This window comes from Camelina sativa, chromosome 20 (genome assembly GCF_030686135.1).
Source record: "Camelina sativa cultivar CO46 ecotype springtype chromosome 20, ASM3068613v1".
NCBI classification, from domain to species: domain Eukaryota; kingdom Viridiplantae; phylum Streptophyta; class Magnoliopsida; order Brassicales; family Brassicaceae; genus Camelina; species Camelina sativa.
The window spans coordinates 10,754,195-10,774,433 of NC_141899.1; the positions used below are offsets into that span (position 1 = coordinate 10,754,195).

General features: G+C 37.8%; 5 protein-coding genes across 10 annotated transcripts; 2 read left to right on the forward strand and 3 right to left on the reverse strand.

The window, feature by feature from the left end:
- Positions 1-118: 118 nt before the first annotated feature.
- On the reverse strand, positions 119-5,831 carry LOC104770483 (5-methyltetrahydropteroyltriglutamate--homocysteine methyltransferase 3, chloroplastic). 3 transcript variants are annotated; one of them, XM_087505038.1, is made up of 13 exons: positions 5,479-5,831; positions 4,872-5,225; positions 4,702-4,789; positions 4,384-4,511; positions 3,862-4,253; positions 3,612-3,775; positions 3,267-3,347; positions 3,023-3,189; positions 2,835-2,940; positions 2,507-2,757; positions 2,230-2,431; positions 1,638-2,014; positions 119-456 (listed from the first exon to the last, which is right to left on the reverse strand). In XM_087505038.1, exons 1-12 carry the CDS (start codon positions 5,613-5,615, stop codon positions 1,649-1,651), a joined length of 2,436 nt encoding a protein of 811 aa, XP_087361164.1. In that variant the 5' UTR covers positions 5,616-5,831; the 3' UTR covers positions 119-456; positions 1,638-1,648. The 3 variants fall into 3 exon arrangements, with proteins under 3 accessions (XP_087361164.1, XP_087361165.1, XP_010493215.1); XM_087505039.1 differs by having other exon boundaries at positions 4,384-4,552; positions 5,479-5,722; XM_010494913.3 differs by lacking the exon at positions 119-456 and having other exon boundaries at positions 1,427-2,014.
- On the forward strand, positions 273-1,317 carry LOC104770482 (uncharacterized). Its single transcript, XM_010494912.3, has 2 exons — positions 273-411; positions 535-1,317. The coding sequence occupies exons 1-2, from the start codon at positions 312-314 to the stop codon at positions 1,236-1,238; spliced, it is 804 nt and encodes a 267-aa protein (XP_010493214.1). The 5' UTR covers positions 273-311; the 3' UTR covers positions 1,239-1,317.
- LOC104770485 (molybdopterin biosynthesis protein CNX1) lies at positions 5,821-10,794 on the reverse strand. Of its 4 annotated transcripts, none has more exons than XM_087505042.1 (13): positions 10,506-10,794; positions 10,295-10,421; positions 10,000-10,130; positions 9,402-9,503; positions 9,249-9,321; positions 8,881-9,108; positions 8,484-8,674; positions 8,283-8,387; positions 7,875-8,168; positions 6,857-7,014; positions 6,668-6,774; positions 6,344-6,400; positions 5,821-6,266 (listed from the first exon to the last, which is right to left on the reverse strand). In XM_087505042.1, exons 6-13 carry the CDS (start codon positions 9,085-9,087, stop codon positions 6,033-6,035), a joined length of 1,353 nt encoding a protein of 450 aa, XP_087361168.1. In that variant the 5' UTR covers positions 9,088-9,108; positions 9,249-9,321; positions 9,402-9,503; positions 10,000-10,130; positions 10,295-10,421; positions 10,506-10,794; the 3' UTR covers positions 5,821-6,032. The 4 variants fall into 4 exon arrangements, with proteins under 4 accessions (XP_087361168.1, XP_087361166.1, XP_087361167.1 ...); XM_087505040.1 differs by having other exon boundaries at positions 8,881-9,122; positions 10,506-10,788; XM_087505041.1 differs by lacking the exon at positions 9,249-9,321 and having other exon boundaries at positions 10,506-10,788.
- Positions 10,795-10,867: 73 nt separating this feature from the next.
- LOC104770486 (BTB/POZ and MATH domain-containing protein 5) lies at positions 10,868-13,674 on the forward strand. Its single transcript, XM_010494916.3, has 4 exons — positions 10,868-11,471; positions 12,382-12,727; positions 12,811-13,099; positions 13,231-13,674. The coding sequence occupies exons 1-4, from the start codon at positions 11,071-11,073 to the stop codon at positions 13,425-13,427; spliced, it is 1,233 nt and encodes a 410-aa protein (XP_010493218.1). The 5' UTR covers positions 10,868-11,070; the 3' UTR covers positions 13,428-13,674.
- A 703-nt stretch (positions 13,675-14,377) lies between these two features.
- On the reverse strand, positions 14,378-18,955 carry LOC104772417 (protein argonaute 8-like). The gene is given in 22 exon segments (XM_087503642.1): positions 14,378-14,542; positions 14,544-14,616; positions 14,751-14,782; positions 14,883-14,977; positions 15,073-15,146; positions 15,229-15,340; positions 15,432-15,495; positions 15,595-15,657; positions 15,750-15,880; positions 15,975-16,112; positions 16,193-16,308; positions 16,394-16,562; positions 16,651-16,767; positions 16,853-16,915; positions 16,992-17,099; positions 17,179-17,295; positions 17,398-17,560; positions 17,659-17,756; positions 17,857-17,954; positions 18,050-18,186; positions 18,276-18,667; positions 18,770-18,955. Coding segments are annotated over 22 exon segments (2,646 nt in total). The 3' UTR covers positions 14,378-14,442.
- Between the last annotated feature and the right edge of the window lie 1,284 nt (positions 18,956-20,239).

A 20,239-nucleotide genomic window follows, 5' to 3' on the forward strand; every position in this document is an offset into this window, starting at 1 on the left:
ACTCTAATTTTGTGGACAGGCAAATAAAAAGGGACACTTAATGCCTAAACTCGATCCAAAGAAAAAGAATCATCAAAATCTTGAAGACAAAGTAAACTCAAAGAAGAGAAAGAGGAAGTGGAAAACCCAAAGAATTAAGCCTTCGTAACTTCAAACTACAACCAAATCACAAACCTCTTTGTTGTCTAATAATATTCTTGGCCTATAAAATCATAGAGATCTATCTCTGCTTTCTCACAAAACAAAACATTGCCTATTAAACCAAAAAGAAAGAGCAGGACTAAAACAAAAGAGAGAAAGAGAAAGAGAGAATGGCTAACTTTGGAATCGAACGGGTTTACCAAGAATTTGAGCCTGTAACTAGATGGACCTCTGAACCAGACGCCGAGGTCCTTGTCGCTGATCTTCCAGGTTCGTTTTCTTCTTCTCGATCTTGTTTATTTGGTGTTCTGTTTTCTACATTAAACGCAGAATAGAGAGAAAAGAGTTTGGTAAGAGGAAGCAAAGCTCATCGGCATTTTCTTTTGTGGTTAGGATTCAAGAAAGAACAACTTAAGGTGGCGGTAACCGCAACAAGGAAGCTAAGACTTATAGGAGAACGTGCAACTGGGGGAAACAAATGGCTTCGCTTCCACAAGGAAATTCCTGTTCCCTTGACTGTTGACACTGACTCGATTTCAGCTATGTTCAAGGATAACAAACTCTACATCCGACATCCCAAAATTAAGACAGAAATCCCTCAAACTAAGCCACCATCACCAGTCAAACCACCGGTGATCATGAAAAACCATGATCTGCATGAGAGAAAACAAGGCCATGGTCCAAAAGCAATGGCTGAGAAGCCGACCGGTGGTAAAACCGATCAGCTGAAACATGTTGCACAGCAAAAAACCGATCAGCTGAAACATGATGCACAGCAAAAAACCGATCAGCTGAAACATGCTGCACAGCAGCTGAAACATGATGCACAGCAAAAAGCAAGGGAATTACAGAATGGAAAAAAGGAATTAATTGGTGAGACTAAAGGACCTTTGGATTCCAAGGATGAGGAGAAAGACAAAGTTGGAGCGAAATGGTTCGAGAAGTACAAAGAGGCAACTGGAAATGTGGTAAAGGAAGCTAAGAACAAAAGACAGTTACTTTGCAATTTGGCTGCTTCGGTGTCATTGGTTCTGCTTATCTTATTGTATGCTAGAAATGCAGTACGTTCATCCTTTGTGTGGGATACTGAGGAATAAGCGACCCTTACAGTTGCATCTCACAATGTATAATCTTGCTCATGCAAAAAGATAAATAATAATTGCCTATTCCACTCTATATATCTGTACAAATGTGTGACGAGAAATGAGAAAATACTCTACTTTACAGATTTTAATTACCCTTAGTATAATGAATACCGGTGCCAGGCATTTTTACTAGAACTGAGGAAAAAAATTAGAACTATAATATAATTACTAACTCAACGAGAATTGCTAAATGAATTAGAAGTAAAAATCTACAAGTGGAGATATTCTACAAAATAAGTTGAAAACTGAAAAGTGATGAGATTTGATGGCATGCATAAAACTAAGTCAATTCCAGGCACTCATAGAGAAATTCTATGTATAACCAAAGCAAACTTTATGAAACAAACTTACTTGAGGAAGGTCTATGACTTATTTAGCTGAGAGCGGATTAGCTTAGCAGCGGCAACCATGTTGCTAAGTGCGGCTTTAACTTCAGTGTAATTCCTCGTCTTTAGGCCACAGTCAGGGTTCACCCAAAGGACTTTGCTGTCCAGAACAGCAAGCATCTTTTTGATACGCTCGGCTATTTCTTCAGCGGATGGGATACGAGGAGAGTGAATGTCATAAACCCCTGGACCGATTCCAGCACTGTACTTCACTCCTTCATGGAAGACTGATAAGAGCTTCTCATCTGACCGCGAGTTCTCAATAGTGATCACATCAGCATCCATATCAATGATTGAGTGGATAATGTCGTTGAAATTTGAGTAGCACATGTGGGTGTGGATCTGCATGAAGTACAAGGAAATACGATTAAAGTTTCATTTAAATAACAAAACTTATTGAATAAATTGGATATCTATCATAATTCAGTCGTTTTTTAACATCCTTCATCTTAAAATCACGTTCCATTGTCCACGAAAATGGCAGAAACCTCATATCGTCAACATACTGGTAAAAAATATTCTTAAAAAGGCAAGGAGCAATAAAGTGAATTGATGACCTGAGTAGTGTCTTGCACACCGCAGTTTGTGATTCTGAATGCATGGACGGCCCAGTCAAGGTAGAACTTTTGCTCCGAGTTTCTGAGAGGCAATCCCTCTCTTAATGCAGCTTCATCAATTTGGATAACAGTGACACCGGCCTTCTCAAGGTCCTCAACCTCATCTTTGATGGCAAGTGCAATTTGGAAACATGTATCATGCCTATAAACAACAAGAATGGTGAGAGAAAAAATCATAAGAGTGAAAGAATACTTGAGAGAGGCTTAGTTGTCATACCTTGGTTGGTCATTTCTAACAAAGGACCAATTGAGAATTGTAACAGGGCCAGTGAGCATCCCTTTCATAGGACGTTGGGTCATTTTCTGTGCCATTGACGACCAGAAAACAGTCATTGCCTTTGGCCGGGTGACATCACCATAGATGATAGGTGGCTTAACACATCGGGACCCGTATGATTGAACCCACCCATTCGAAGTGAAAGCAAAGCCAGACAGTTGCTCACCAAAATACTCCACCATATCGTTTCTCTGTAGGACTATGTCATATCAGGGGGTAAAGAATGGAATAATTTAAATAATAAACCTAGGTTAAGGTATATTGTCACCTCTGCCTCCCCATGCACCAATACATCGATGCCAAGCTCTTCCTGAAGCTTGACAACCTTTTCATATTCTTCTTTGATAGTCTGGACATAGTCAATTTCTGATATCCTGCAAATGCAGCGTATGTATGAGTATTAAAATAATGAATGTTAGAAATTTTCAGATACATTACTGGCTTAGATAGGCTTACTTTTTGGCCTTGAATTCTCTGCGTATCCGTCTGAGATCCGTGGTCTGAGGAAAAGATCCGATTGTAGTTGTTGGAAGAGCAGGAAGGTTTAACTTCTTCTGCTGAGCTTGTAGCCTAACACTTACTTTTGTAGAACGGCGGTGATCAAATTTCTTTAGTGCAGCAACCTGAGTAAGAAAGTAACTAAGATACAAGTCCAGAATGCAAAAAAAAGGAGAGAGCAATTTGATAGATATCCCCTTACACCATGCTGTACAGCTGGATTTGTCACCCTTGGAGATGATCTTCTAGAAGCTTGACGCATGGAATTAGAAGAAAACAATGCCTACAAAGGGACCAAAACAACAAAAAGTCGAAGGTTAACTTCTTCTGATATCAAATAAAAGCAAAGTCCCAGCAATGTCCCACGTAAATTCTTTCGGCGTCTATGTAGGTTGCAGTCATTTAAACATATGTTTTAAGTCGATAAATTCAATTGTGGGAAAAATTACAACTCAAAGACCTTCTAGAACTAGAAACGCAGAGCCTACAGCATGTTCCAAGATTAAAAACTTCGGAAGTTTTGCATAATGTATAAGTAAAGATGTACCTCATCCTTAGCCCCAGAGAATGATTTGGCAAGTGCATTCACTTCAACGACCTTTTGTGCAGCAAATGCAAGCCACGATTTTAGTTCTTTATCAAGTTTAATTTCATTCGCCAAGTCCACAGCTGTATGGAGTAGAGAGCAAGAAGTAGAAACCACGACTTTTTCTGCAAAGAAAAGAGAAAGGTTTACATCATTCTGAAGCTAGATAGGAAAGTGATAGCAATGAACTGAACTTTTTTTATACTGAAACCTTTTCCAACGATGTCTTCAAGAGTCTGTAGTGTCTTGAGTGACGCAGAAAGATCATTCGCCCATATGTTCCGTCCATCAACAACTCCAGCAAATAGTAGTTTTCCAGGAGGAAAGTTTTCTTTGATCAAATCAAGAGTTTCCAATCCACGAACGAGATCAAATCCAAACCCAGTTACACATTTCAAAGACATCAAGGCCTTGTATGCTTCAGCAGGAACATCTGCAAAGTATGTGGCAATAAGAACATTCAAGCCCGCCAAAGATGACTCCATGTGAGAGTACGCATCGCAAAATGCCTGCAATTGGCTGGTATCAAGATCCATCACAAGTATAGGCTCATCAAACTGAATCCATCGAGCACCAGCAGATTTGAGATCAGCCAAAACTTCTCTGTCAAAACAAATGCCACAGAAACTAGCTAAGGCTTTGAGCACTAACCAAATAAAACTGTATCTTTTGAATTTAATTTTGTGTCACTAATTTCTAAAAAAACTCGCAGGTGGCCTCAAAATATTCTTACTTGTAGACAGGAAGGATCTTGTCAATCAGAGAAAGAAGACAGAATGATTTTTCGACACCCTTTGCTGGTTTTGACAGGAGTAAGTAGGTCATGGGACCAATGAGCACGGGAACTGTGTCTATGCCAAGCTGCGCCATGAACAGCCAAAAGCACAGCTGTGAATAAGAACCTTGGGGAAAAAAGAGGAAAGCTGAAGAGAATTACAATTGCACAAGCGATACCATAAACTATCTATATGCCAGTATCAAAAGAACAGTAACAGATCAACTAAAACCTTTTTCCGGGCAACAAAAGTGAGAAGGGTTCTAGTCAACTTACTGCTTTAGCCTCCTTAAATTCAACCACAGCCTTGTGAGATGCATAGGAGAATTCAACATCAGGACCCAACTCCGGAACAATGTAATGGCTGTTATGGCATTAATTAGCATTATAACTAACAAAAAAACCTTTAAAGACAGAAAAAAAAAAGAAAGAGGAATTCAACTTACTAGTTGGTATCAAACCACTTGGTCATTTCCATAGCAGGAACAGAAGCATTTCCCCGTGCCATTGAGAAGTAAACATCAAACCCAATCTCACCACCTTCCCAACCATATCTAGAGGGAACAGCACCAAGCATCGCTGTGGTATCCAACATCTGATCATAGTATGAAAAAGTGTTGCTGGGAATATATTTGATTCCTGCATCAGCCATATGTCTCCAAATTGATTTTCTCAGGTTGGCAGCAACGTTTTGCAAATCATCAACACTGGTTTTCCCATCCCAGAAAGATTCTAATGCAAACTTAAGCTCTCTCTTCGGTCCAATTCGGGGATAACCAACAATGTGAGATGACATCGCTCTATATATTTTCCACAAGCAAGAGACAACAGGAAAAATTCATGAGTGTAACTAATAATACAACACAACAACAAGAAAATTTTTGGATGTCGATGCAAGCGGATGATGAGAAACAACCTATGGTAACAAATCAATACTGTAAACAAAGAAAAACGAAAGCTCCCTCTATGGCTCAATGCGAGGATATACCCAACAGGACTCAATTGAATTGTAAATCCAAAACGAAAGTAAATAGAGAGAGAAAAAAAAAAGACCTGGCGACGTAGAATCGAGAGCGGCGAGAGGTAGCGGAAGGGAGAGACGGAGGAGCAGAAGACGGTGGGGGAAGAGAAGGAGGGCGTCTAGGAAGCGAAGCTAACGGCGGGAGTCTCTGAAGAGCGAGCTGACCCATTTTTATAGCTTTTTTGAGTTTCAAACTCAGCTCCTATTTCTCTTCACTGTATATCCGGGGAAACAGGAGGATACGAGACTCGCAGGACTATTTCACTTTCGTTTCCCAGGTTTTTTATTTTATTTTTTAATCCACTTCCCTATAAACTAAACTAATTAAGGTATTGATTTTCGTAAACCAAATCGATAATGAAAACATTGGGATATTTTATGTGTTATGTTAAAAGCAGTAATGTATACGTATATTTGATATACACTGTATTTTTTCTCACTGGGGGATACGCACAAAATAGACCTTATTACAAAACGCATTTCGCACCACATAGTTGGGTTTCAATGTTTCATGTAACTCTTATATATCTCCAAGTAAGCCACAGAACTTGTCAAAAGTCTTACAGTCACAGAAGCTGGAAAATTTTTAGTGAGTACAAGAACATCCAGCCTCCTCTTTCTTTTCTTCCGTGGCATAGGCCGACTTATAGCTTTGGTCCCATGTATCAGCAGCCGGTGTAGTGGCTTCTGCGTGAGGTATGTGCTTCGGGTGTTTCTCTCTCTTGTCTCCTTTTATCTGCTTCAGCGCGTGTTTCAATGCCGGTAACAGAGCCTCCATGCACTCTGCCACCGCGTTTGGGTTTCCAGGCATGTTTATTATCTGAGAGAACCAAAAGCCAGATTCGTCAGTGATGGCAAGTCAGAGATTTGGACCAATGCGAAGTTAGAGTATTGTACCAATGTTGAGCCTCTTATTCCTGCTGCAGAGCGTGAGAGCATCGCAAATGGTGTGATCTGCTCAAAGAGAACAAACATGTGGAGTCAGATGACAACTCATTTCTTTCCATTATGGAGAAGAAGAACCATGTTTAACTATTCAAACCGCACTTCAACTCAGTTCCGGTTTAGAAAATATACTCACCTAATTTAGTTTTGGGATTTTGTATATTAGAAAAGAAAAACTATCCTAACAGTGGCTCAATTTGGTTTTCAAAAGTGGAAGGGTTCGGTTTATCCACAGATTAAACATCCTTACAGGTAAGAAAGAGGTAAGTATGTTACCTTTAAGCTCTCTTGCATCATAACAAAGAGGAGACCGGGTGTTTCTCTCTCTATCACTTTTTTCGTTGCTTCAGGTGTTACATCTCTCGGAGTGAAGCCGGTGCCACCTAGTTTGCAACAAGTTAAGTATAAAAAATATGTTTCATATACAAAAACAAATCTATGATTAATAACTAGATGTTTGTATACCAAGTGTAAGAATGAGATCCATTCCGTCATCATCGCTCCATTTCTCGAGAATGTCTTTGATTCTTTCCACTTCATCAGGGACAACGGCTGTCGCAACTACCTTAGCTCCTCCCAGTCTTTCAGACGACGAATCAACCACTGATACAGCCCTGGGCCCACTACACGCAAGCATAAGAAAATCAATCAAGAAATGATCATGAAACAAATGATAAGACCAAAACTTTCAAACAAATTAGAAGTGAATACAAACAAAAAAAAACTATCTGTAGAGGGTTTGAGCATTCCTTTTGAGGTTTTTAACATGAAGATTGGCATTGAGATGAGACTTAAGCTATAGATGTAGCAAAAGCATTGTGAAGCTTCCCTATCTCACTATGAAAGAGAGCAATATCACTGTGCAATTTTACTATGGCATCGAATTTGTGACCTCACCAGAATAACGAACTGGAGAGGTGTATCTAGATGCATATTTTTGAAATCGAAGAAAATGAAGTTCAACCGAACTGTTTCATAGTTTTTAATCCCTGCATTAACTCCGGCTGAAGAGATTATCGACTCTACATTCCATCCATTATGCCAAATTGAAAGAGAAAATCAACAAGTTGACTCTACACGTTTTTCACTCTGACTACAAATTTCATGTTCTAGCTATGTCTCATCAAAAAGTCAGCAAGTAAAACGTCTTCTAAAAAGACAGAGTACTTTTATGCCCACAAGCATAAGTTTCTCTATGAAACACCTATGCCTATCAACAAGCCACTGTCGCAATTATCAATAGGTAAGGCATGTGGGAAAAATATGTTTAAGAACTACATTAAAATTAATATATTCCAGGAGAAAGACAGACTCAGTATTGCCATTTCCGTATCATCTTCCAACAGTTATTATGCAGTTTTTTACTTGAGAAAGGACGCAAAAGAAAGAAAAAAACTACTGGTTTCTCTGCCAACATACTTACATAACTCATCTCATCCAGATTTGCAATGGGACAATCAAGAAAGTTTAATAGTAATCATACCTTCTATCAGGTCCAGCCCCAGCTGAGACAGTATCACTGACAGTAAGAATAGCCACTTTATACTCGGGCCCAGATACTTCATCGTACTTTTTTTCTTTTCGAATAGATTCTGGTTCTGATAATGAGGTTTTCTTGTCTATTGTAAAGCCACTAATACCAGAAACAAGTACAGCTGATACAGATGTTCCAGCAGAAAGCACATTGCCTGTAGCAGGCAACTCCAACAAAGCATTAGCCGACCTCATACTTAATAACCGACTGCTCATCTGATGTCCAGTGCTCTCAGCAACAAATCTGACATCCAGGTATATCTCATTAGCCTAGTGATGCATACTTGAAATTCCAAGAAAATCTAGGAAGATAAGCTAAGTTTTTACTCAAGCGCAGACAAAATGATGAAAAACTCACCCGGGAGTCCCTGATCCATCGTTGTCTTTCCATTTGATGATGGCCCGATGAAACTCCGGACGGATGCGATCGGACTTTATCGGCTCCTGAAGTCGAGCTCGCACTCTGCGCAGAGATTAGACAGTAATCTACACTTTCACTAATGATCATTTTCAGAATTAATGCATATGGAGATATAAGTATAATGAAAACTTCACTAACCTCAGTGGATGGGGGCTTGTCCATCCTGCAAGCTGGCGAATTGTAGGCACAACAAAGATATTGAAACAAACCAAACAGCTTACGGGATTTCCTGGTAATCCAAAAGCAAGGACTGTTTTCTCCATCATACTTTCAGTTGGTTTTGCCCTGATCTCAGCAAACGTCAAAGGTTTCCCAGGTTTCATCAATACCTGAAACAAAACTAGAATATGAAATCTTCGCGGTTCAATCTATATAGCAAACTAAACATTGTCAATTTACTGAGCTTAAGTTGAGAAATTAAAGTAGAGTCCAGCAAACTAGGTTTTCAGACAACATAGTAGCCAACTCTTTTGTAAAGCAGAAAAATAAATAAACTCCAGGGAGAAAGTTCAAGAAACTTATACTGCTTATTTACCTTGCTGAAATGTACTTTCCCTTTCTCTCCGAGCAATGGCTTGACAAAATCCCTGTCTCCCATTGAAACACCACCAGAAGTTAAAATAATATCGGCTCCAGAGGATACAGCCTCATCCAAAACTCTCTCAAGTTCTTTTTTGTCATCTCTAACAATTCCAAGGTCAACAACTTTGCATTGCTGCTGCATCACTGCTGCCACCAACATTGCTCGATTTGAGTCCCTAATCTGCAAAGAGCTCACTGTTTAGCCAGTAAAGATAACAAGGGTCCAATATCATTTTTTTTTGCATTTATTACACAAAATAACTATCATATGCATCAAAAATCTTATTTCTGCGTAATACCAACTGTTGGCATAGGATATACCTATAGTCCCAGCTGACGGCTCGACAAGTTCATCTCCAGTAGAGAGAATAGCAACTGTTGGCATAGGATATACCTATAGGGAAGTTATATTTTTCCTTTTTTGGACACATCATTTAGTGAATTTGCTAAGATAAAACTGATATAGAGCAATACCTTCACCATGGTTACTCCTGCAGTTGCTAGCAAGCCGATTTCTGAGGCACCAATCCTTTCTCCAGTTTTTAGTACAGTAGTATCTTTCTCAATGTCGCAACCCTAGCATATAAATTGTATGGATCTAACAGTCAAACAATAATGAACCTATAACGATTGCCTTTCCACCAAGCAGCTGGAGAAAAACTGATTTTTTCATCAACGTTCTAGATTTGAAACATGCCTTTAGCTATCTTCAGGTTTTCTAATGATGACCTCATGGATCATGCATGCATATTCTAAGCCCCAGAAGCGTAATTTCTCTAAGAAACATTGCAAATTCACACCAGTAGCAAAAGATGGTTGGTTTCCTACAATTTCATGTACATATCCAAAACTCGCCAAGCATTTCCATATGTCATCAAATGACATAAAAAAACTCAATTCATTTAAAATATCGGTCTCACATGCATCCTAAAATTATCTTGGATCAACAAAAGTCAGCACATTATAAAGAACAGTATGAAACTTCAATTGTTTATCAAACAGTCAAAGATTAAGGAAATCAACGATATCAAGTACAAGACTGATTGTATAATCGAGAAAGAAGAAACCATACCACTCTACGGATATCAGTGCCTTTCGTAGTTTGAATCAGTATTTTTACTCTTCTAACTTCAGTTGAGACGTCTCCAATTACTTCAGTGTCCTCAACTTGGACAACTGTATCCGCTCCATCAGGTATAGGTCCTGAAGAGAAACATACCAAAGAAAAAAATACGTTGAAATCAAAGAAACATTTATTTTTCTGACACTTTCCCATGTAGGTACCAAGGAGTGAGTAAAAGCACCAAGTGAGCAAATGATACAAATCAGTCAGTAAGAGATTTTTCAACTAAATGGAATATACTCACCACCAGTTGTTACATAAGCCACAGTTCCCGGAGTAACAATCACACCCAGTCCATCATTCCCAGCTCTTGATTCTGTAATAACCGGGTATTCTCCAGGACCATCGGAAGCAACAACCGCATACCCATCCTAAACAAACATATATAAACATTAAATCTCAAGCTACTCGAAACCTATTAAATTGAATCTACAATAGATTTCAATGCTATTCACCTTGACGGAAGCAGGATACGGAGGCAAAGGATCCGGAGCACATATATCCTCCGCCAACACTTTCCCAAGCGCTTCCAGCAACGATACGCTTACCGGAGGCAGACGCTTAGAGACGCCGAGTACTATTCTCAAAGCTTCCTCCGTCGGTATCATCTCCGTCTTTCCGTCTCCGCCGCAACAACCTTCATGACCATCCATTGTTTTCCCCCGATGCTTGATAGAAAGAGAGAGAGAGAGAGACCAATAGTCACCACTCTTGAATACGAACGAAGTTGACGTCTTGTTTGGCAATAGGATTAGATTTGACTTTAAATTAAATACTGGGAGTTTATTTTTAAGCCCGTAGCCAAACAGTCCTAAATGGGCAAAGTTAAGAAACGTTGTGTGTTTCACTTCCCTCTTTCTGATATTTTTCTTTTCTTTAAACGGTCTGAAACCAAAAAAAAATCCAAAATTGAAAAAAATTCAGAACCCTAGGAGAATCTTTTGTTTCTTGGAAAATCAAAAGGGGGAAAAAGAATTTGTCTACGTCGATCAGAGATTAGCCGCGAATTTTTGAAAAACGATGTCAGGATCATTGATTCCGGGACCGAATCCGGATCGGGTTTTATCCCCGACGAGTTCGAAATCGGTGACGCAGACGGTGAACGGGTCGCATCAATTCGTGATACAAGGTTACAGCTTAGCGAAAGGGATGGGTGTAGGGAAGCACATAGCGAGTGATAATTTCTCCGTAGGAGGGTATCAGTGGGGGATCTTCTTCTACCCGGATGGTAAGAATCCGGAGGATAACTCGTCGTATGTATCTGTTTTTATCGCGTTGGCGAGTGAAGGTACGGAAGTTAGGGCGCTTTTTGAGCTTGCTCTTGTTGATCAAAGCGGAAAAGGGAAGCATAAGGTTCATAGCCATTTCGAAAGGTCACTTGATGGTGGGCCTTATACTCTCAAATACAGAGGAAGCATGTGGTACGGTTTTCTTTTTTCACCTGTTGTTGGTTTCTAGTTTTTCGATTGTTGATTAGTGCGTTTGTAGGATAAGGGTTCTTGTTGGCTTTACTTTTGCTGATGCATGTTTTAATCATTTTGCTGTGAGGATGAACTAATCTCGAGTAGGGTTTTTAGTACTTTGTATTAGGGTTACGTGATCCCCTCATCTGGTTTCACCCTTGTGATGGAATTATATGATAGATCTTTGTTTACTGGCTGTGACATTAAAAAATAAAGAGGAGAAAGATGTGGAAATGACCACATGAATTAGAAGATACATCATGTTAATCTTAGGGTACTTGCAGCTCAGTTTCTCTGTTGAGGACCCTTGGCTTGCTTGGACGTGACATAACCATAGGATATAGCTACTAGATGTACTTAATACTTGTGAACTGCTAAGGAGGATTCTGGATTTGAAGTCTGTCAGTGCTGCATGATGTTCCCTGTTGGTGGTATAAAGCATGAATATTAGATAATTTAGCTAGTCGTAGTCAGTGCCATCATAAGGAATGAAATATGGTGTTTTTTGGTGTAGAAAGGTAGTCGTAGTATTTGTAATAAGATTCTTCGGACTTATGAGCGAGGTGGATTCTTGCTCCCATAACAAATCTTGTTTGTGAGAAGAATAATGTGGCAAAAATGATTAGATGTGGGTGGTTTAATGGTCATGATGCGAAGAAAATTGAAAGGGAAATCTATAATCTCTAAGGTGTTTTGCTAAATAAGTGTATCCAGACATAGCCTTAGCTTAAGTATTAACTGGAAAGTTTCTTAATTTCAGTGGAGAATCTGAGATAAATTAGATTTGTTCTCTTTACATTTGTCTTTTGGCGTATGTTCTGCTAACTTAAGCTCCCCTGATCCTTTTTATTCTTTGTGGTTTTATTAGGGGATACAAACGTTTCTTCAGACGTTCCCTACTTGAGACATCTGACTTCCTCAAAGATGATTGCTTGATAATCAATTGTACGGTTGGAGTTGTGGTTTCAGAAATTCACTGCCCACAGTTACACTCCGTTCAAGTTCCTGACTCAGAACTTGGATCACATTTTGGAGTTCTACTGGATAGCATGGAAGGTTCTGATGTAACTTTTGACATTTCTGGCGAGAGGTTTCAAGCTCATAAACTAGTACTGGCTGCTCGATCTCCATTTTTCAAGTCTACGTTTTTCAATGAGTTTGAAGCAAACAATTCAGAGGTTACTATAAACGATTTGGAACCTAGGGTTTTTAAGGTACATCATTGGTGGTTATTTTTTACTTGTTCCTGTTTGTTCAGATTGTATCTTATCTTATGTTTATGCTCTGTTCCTTCCAGGCTTTGCTACATTTTATGTATAAAGATTCTCTACCAGAAGATGTTGAGCCTGCGACAACCTATACATTTGAGCGCTTAAAGCTGTCAGACATATACGAGACATTGATCGTAAAGCTATTAGCAGCAGCGGACAAGTACGACCTTAATAGGCTCAGGTTGTTGTGTGAAGCTCACATCTGCAAGGGTGTATCAGTCAAATCCGTCGCCAAGATCTTAGCGTTGGCCGACAGATATAATGCTAAGGAACTAAAAGGCGTGTGCCTAACATTTACTGCGGAGAACTTAGCAGGTATGCCTCTATATTACTTTTTTAAATTGTTTTTAATATCAGAAACTATGCAATTGAAGTGTATGATGGTCTCGCTAAAGCTACCGGATCGTCTGTTGTGTTTAATTTGGTGGGTGCCTTGGATTTTGCAGCTGTCCTGGAGACAGACGCTTACAAACAGATGAAGGATGAATGTGTGACCCTCCAGTCCGAGCTTCTGAAGGCGGTGGCTGGTCAGGAGGAAGGCAGTAACAGCACTGGAGGAGCAAAGTCTCAGAGCGTGTGGGCTCAACTTTCTGACGGTGGTGGCGATACCAGCAGCCGACATGTTAGACAGCGAACCACTTAGATCATCACTATCCATTTTCTCAGGTAGTAGCCATAGAGAGGGTATATAGCTGTTTTCTTTTTCTGTATTCAAAAAAAAAAATATATAATTATATATGATCCTAAGTCCTAACTCTTTGATAGGTGGTAAAATCTTTCACTTTTTCCTTCAGTAACAGCTTTGGATGTATCTTTTCGTGTTAAATGTGTGTTTAAATCCCATAACAGTTTGAAATCCCAGAACTTAGTTGTTTCTTTGAGACTCAAAACATTTTGATTTTTACTGACCATGAAACCTATTAGTGTATGCTGCAGTGACCAATAGATACATATTATATACATGGTAGTTGGTTTTATGGTCTTTTTGGATTTGTACTATAACTTCACTCAGGTTCATGTGACAAGTAACAACCCCATATCAATCTTAGACAAAACAAAATGCAACTTATTATTAAATTCGCTATTCGATCCTCTATTTAATAAAACAGAAGTACACGACTTCAAATTGGTAGATCATATAATATTAATATTGGTTATAACTAAGATTAATTATTTGATAGATTATATGGATTAATTATTTGATAGGTTATATAGATTTAGGATTATGATCTTCTTAAAAAGATATTCCAAAGAATAAAATAAAATCTCAAAGAATATTTAACTAACCATATATAGACAAAAAAAAAAGCTCATTAATTAATAGAAATTAATCTCTTTTTCGTAGATTACAAGTAAATTTTCATAAGTCATATTAAGTATATGATTTCATGCCATAGTATTTCCATCAAAAAAAACCTTTTAAAACAAATAAAATAATTATATATATGATGTTTTAAATAAAAATTACCAAAATAAACAAAATGAAGTAATTTTAACCCGTGTTCTAGCACAGGTCATATTCTAGTTAGAGTATAAAACAGCGACCAACAGAAAAGGAAATAGAATCAACGAAAATGTCACAAGAGCTAGAGAGAGATCTTCATATTTGGTTTGTTCATAAGCAAAAAACGCTAAGTCAATGGTGCTTAAATTTTCTTTCAACAGAAGAACATTGAACTAGCAACCTTGGTGTTCAGCTTCGGCATGGGTGGCACAGAGGCTGCTCCAGCTGTTGTTATCCCGTCATGGCTCGATGAGCTCAGACATGTCCTCAAACTTCATTGCAGAAGCCATCTGCGCAGCCGCCAAATGAGCATAACATACCGGCGCAACTGCAAAAGTAGTGATGCAAAATACATCGCTCAATACTGTTATTAAGGTTGTGTCATTTGGAAACCATGAATGTAGTGATGCATCATTTTCACACATCATAATAAAGCTGAGATATCAAATGCCAAACAATTACCAAGAGAGATGGCAGATGTACTTCGCTGGTAGCTACAAGGACCAAACCAAAGAATTCAGAAGATTATTGGCTAATTCGTGACAGAGAATTAATGCATCAGATTAAAAGGTCAAAACTGATCTAGATGCTTACACATAGGATAGAGAATGCACAAGTTCTTGGAGGTTATCTGTGTCGAATCCAATCTCGTCGTAGAGCACATGGTAATGTGTTGGTCTTGTGGTTCCCTAACACATCGAAGTCAATAGAAAAGTGTTTATAAGTTTTTTTTATTCGAGTCATAATGGATTCAGGCATATGTAAGTAATGCTTTTTCACTTACCATCCTTCCAGCATGAGCACAGAGATAGAAATCATTGTTGTGTGGGTGACATATGTTGCTATCAATTATTGTTCCTACGGGTAATTAGAGAACAAGTTTCATTTTATTTCAACAACACCAACAAACATTCAAACAAAATAAATAAAAAGTTATTACCTGGAGGAACATTATCAGGACTTCTGGTATGGAAGAACCTTGTGTGGTGGTTTTTCTGAGCAATGATCACTGTAAACTTGGGTTCCCACTTCTCATCCAGGAACTTGCATGCCTATTTATGTGACAAAAATAACTCCAAAAACGTTCAACATAGGCTAAGTTAATATAAAGAGCTTGAAAGGTTCCAAAACCAGAATTCTTACTTGCATCATCTGATCCAGTTCAATATTCAGAACTTGATTAAACTGAGACTCACTCACACCATCCCTACATGTATCAGTGTAATAGAGTTGAGTTAGAAAAGTTGTATTAATTAAACTACTTTCACAATTCCGTTTAATCTGTAGATTATACATGCATATATACCTGAAAATGATAATGTGATTGGGTTTCGTTCTAGAACTTGAGTGAAAGTCAAGCAAGAGCTCCCTGTAAACAAAACAATGAGTCTTAAAACTGATCACATATGGTTACATATAAGCAGAACTAATCAATAGGAGTACAAAATATAGTCCTGTTACCTCATGATACCTTCATCATCTTTGTCAGATACGGGTTTAAAGAGGTTGTCAATCATTTCAACTTTAGGCGACTGTGTACGCACACAAGCCCTGTATTTTGAGATAAATGGCCATTCTCTAGAGCTCACAACCTATACGTTCCAAAGATATCAGTAGCATACAATAAAGGTACCAACACATAAAAAACTAAACAGTGAAAATGCAAAAGACAAAAACCAATGTTACCGCAGCAATTGATGGTACATGAGACTGTCCAGGAGAGCCATGAGATACATCCATCCCAATAATGATGGTAGGAACTCTCATTACCAAAGGCATTGCTCGTGACCGCTCCATATCCAACACTGAATTCAATCCACCAAGCTATACAGAAAAGGGCAGAGATTAATCTAAGATAATTATATGGATCAGTAAAACTACAAAGATTGATCCAAAGAGATCACCTTGGCATTTATCTTGAGAAGAACATTCGTGAGATACTGATCATTTACTTTTTGGGGAGGGACGATACACTGATTCACGATCCCACATTGCACAAGATTTTTCCTTTTCCAAGGACCTAAGGGACAAAGTTATTCATATATATGAGGAAAGAAAAAAGTAGATACTATATATGTCATATATATATGTCTCATTAGTGTTACCATAAACATTAGAGTTTTTCCTTTCGAGTATGCATAGAAGGAACTTTGGAGGAACTTGGCCGAGTGTGGATTGTAAAATTTCAAACATCTTATCAACTCTTACAGAACTAGGTGCACCCTTAAAATCAGGATCTTCTTCAAATACGACTTCGTATGGAGGCTCTACGTTCTGATACAGGGAAACAAAACAAGAAAAAGGTTTTGTGATTAGTATTCTTTATAGTAAACAATGATCCTGAAAAAATCAAAGCTCTTACAATTCCTTTCATCTTTCCACATCTAATTAAATCACGAATAATAAACTTGTCCGGATCACGGCAAGCAGAGAAGTTCACAACAGCCCATCGAGTAACTGTTGCTGGCTCAGCAAATGTCTGTAGATAAAAATCAGTGCATGTCACAACTTTTCAAACAACTATTGATGAAACAAAAAAAAACTTGTTTGAGAAGACAGAGTACCTTGTTATTGAAGTTCCAACTCCCTTTATAAACAACTATGTCTGTTCCATTGCCAGCTTTAAGCTGCTTAGGAATTAAGAGGTCATAGTTAATAATAACATCTAAATCTTACATGACCAAAAGTGAGATAGAAGATCACCTTTGGTGTTGGTAACACTCGACCTTCCACTTGAGTGAAGTCAGACCCAATTCTAACACCACATTCTTGCAACATTGGGTCAGCATTATAATTACAGTTCCTGAGAGCCTGCAACATGGAACTTGATATATATATATATAAAATGATAACAAAAAAGAGTATATAAATGGAAAACCAAAGACCTTACTCTCGTTAGTACGTCCTTTCTTTGTTGTGGCGTTTGCCTTGATTCTTTCACTAGGTTACTCCTCTGAATACTGGTAAGAGCTTTAGTGTAGCGTTGTAGAGATACAAGCTCACAGAGCTGACAAATGTGAAAACAACAAAAACAAAAAACCAAACAAGTATTTTATCATATATAAGCCATTAAACATGAAAATGTGAGAAAACTAGAAACAAACATTACCTCAATGGGAAAGTATGTAGGACGCTTCGGCTTCCCGACATTGATACAAGGTAAGCCACCTGAATAACACAGTTCGATTTCACGGATATTAGTGAAGTAATCAAGCACTGTAATTTCGACCTCCTCTCTTTCTCCGTTTGCGTTCTTTCTCTTCCAAGTAAAGCTAAAATCATACAAAAAGAATAGATGACTGATAAGCAAATTAACCAAAGCAATGTATAAAGACTTATGTTGTTTAAAGAAAGTCAGTTCACAACATACGTTTGATCTTTGCAGGGTAGTTCACTTAGTCCGGTTATCTTGTATTCTTGATTTGAGGGGATGACTTTAACTCTAAGATTCTTGAGAGTATTTTTAGCCTATATATATCAGATAAAAAATCAGAAAATGAAAATACGTCACCTCAGTGTGATATATGCTAAAACACCACTAATTTGGAATTAAAATTCTTCTAGTTACCTTTTTCCAGTTGATAAAGGACTGATCTTTGACACCTTGATTTCCAATAAGAAAATCAACAACAGCACCAGGCTTTACGATCATCGTAGTCGAAACATCTCATGAAAGAAAGATGGAAATGTTACAAAGAAGAATTCTAATTAATATCACACATTAATTAAGAATATCATATTTTTTAAGAAAAGAAAATTACCAAGGTTGAGGGACAAGCCTCCCTGAGTAGTTCTGAAGCTTGAATGGAATCCTTTGCAACAAACAACACCTTCACCGACATTCGCAAAGTACTTGGCGTCATTGTGGAACAAAGATTGGCGAACTAGGAAACAACCTCTGCGCATGCAAAACAGAAATTAATTTGACATCATCAACATACTAATACAAGATCAAAAGAATATCAAGAAATGGTTTTTAATACTTACTGTCTAGCTGCGTTTTGGCGCAAAATGACATCCATCACTCTAATCACATCTTGAAGATGATGATTTGTTTCCTTTCCTTGGAGAGCATTTGCAATAGCTTGCATTGGGATTTCTGTAGCAGATGAGCTGATTGTAACATTGAACTTCTTGGATTGGTGAGGAAGTCTTAGTCTTTTGTCTGCATTTCTCCTAGAAGGAGCGTCTTCAAGAACAACGGAGAAGTCTAGTTTGGATCTCGGAAGGGGACCGACGGTGTAAAGATTCTGGTCGCCATCATAAACAAAGTGTTTGAAATCCAAATCAGTTTGATAAGTCTGTTGAACTTTTTCAAGAATCTTTCTGCCAATAGACTTGGCTATAACTGGACTACCATCTTCATAGGTGATAGCAACCTGTATCCAAAGATCCAAGAGACAAAATCCATTGTAAAGAACGTACGTACTTCAAAACAGCCATGGAGACAGGACAGTAAAATTAGGAAACAAGAAACGTACGCTGTAATGGAAGAAATGTTGACAAGTTGGATTACTGAAGTTGACTCTAAAGTGATTAGTAAGCAGATGAATCTTGTCTCCTTTGGAACCGTTGCCACGCCGAGCCATTGGAAGAAGACTTCTCTTGCTGCTCTTCACAGATTCCCGTTCCACGGGTTGGGGAGGCGGTAAACTCGTATCATCCATTACTGGAGTAGCAAATTCCACAATGTCAGAATTTATAACAAACTTAAATTAATAACAAAATCTGATCGTTTGACAAAAAAAAAAAAAAAAAAAACAAAATCTGATCATGGAAAACTTAGAAGATGCTGTGTTCTAGCTATTGTTATTACACATTTATCATGCCAAGAGATACTAAATCAATGTAGTTTCTACGCCTATTGTTATATTAAGAGATGCGTGAGTAGAAGACTAGGTTTTAAAATCCAGTGAACAGTCTTTTTTTGCTCAACTTGAAATCAAAGAATATCAAGTCCATATATATAACTTGACAACGATATATCAACAAAGAAAGCTCAATGTTCAAAAAAAGAATAATAAGAAAAAAGAGAGTCAACGAAGCATTGAAATATTAAGAAAAAAAAAAAAAACCAATTTCTACATTCATATATTCTGATACAACCGAAGATAGACAGAATTTACATGCACTATTAGTCAAGATGAAGAAAGATTATCAAAGTTAGAGGCTAAGAGAAATGTAACATACAACAGATTCAAGAAAAAAAAAAAAACAAAAGACATCCTAGGATTAAGAATTTCAAAGGTCATTAAAAAAACACACGATGAAAAAAGAAGAAGAAACGAAACCACACAACACGATACATACATTAATTACGAAGATATATATGACACACCAAATAGGTCCTTGTTATGCGTCTTTGAGTCCTTGGTTCGATTCTCGCTTGGAATGGAGACAGATGTTGTAATGTAGTAGGGGTTATATATATGATTTGACTTGGTAAAGAAGTTATGTAAGATGGAGGAGACGAAGAGGTGTCAAAACAAAACGATTTTAGCCTTTTTAATGCATTTGTTAAGTAGATATTTGGCTATTTCTTGTTGTAAATTAACTGCAGTACAAAATTTAATTGGTAGATTTTTGCCGTTCAAACTAATCACTTAATTATGTACTACTACTTAGTGTAGTAGCTAGCATCAATCATTAGTATAGTACTAAACTATAAATATGCACAGTATTTATGTAGAAACGTTTTAAGAGTTCATGATCATCCTACTATATACGTTGAAAACTCGTGTACGTTGTTTTGACACTTGACATTCTCTTGAAGAAATACATTTTGTAAATTTATAAGGATAATAAATAGTATCTAAACCTTCTACATTTTCGATAGGATTCCCCATATGTTTACTAGTATATTATTATAACATTGAACTAGGATTGTAACAGAGTGAAACATAAAGCTAAATTCTTGAATTTCAAAGAAACACCAATAGAGAAACTAGATG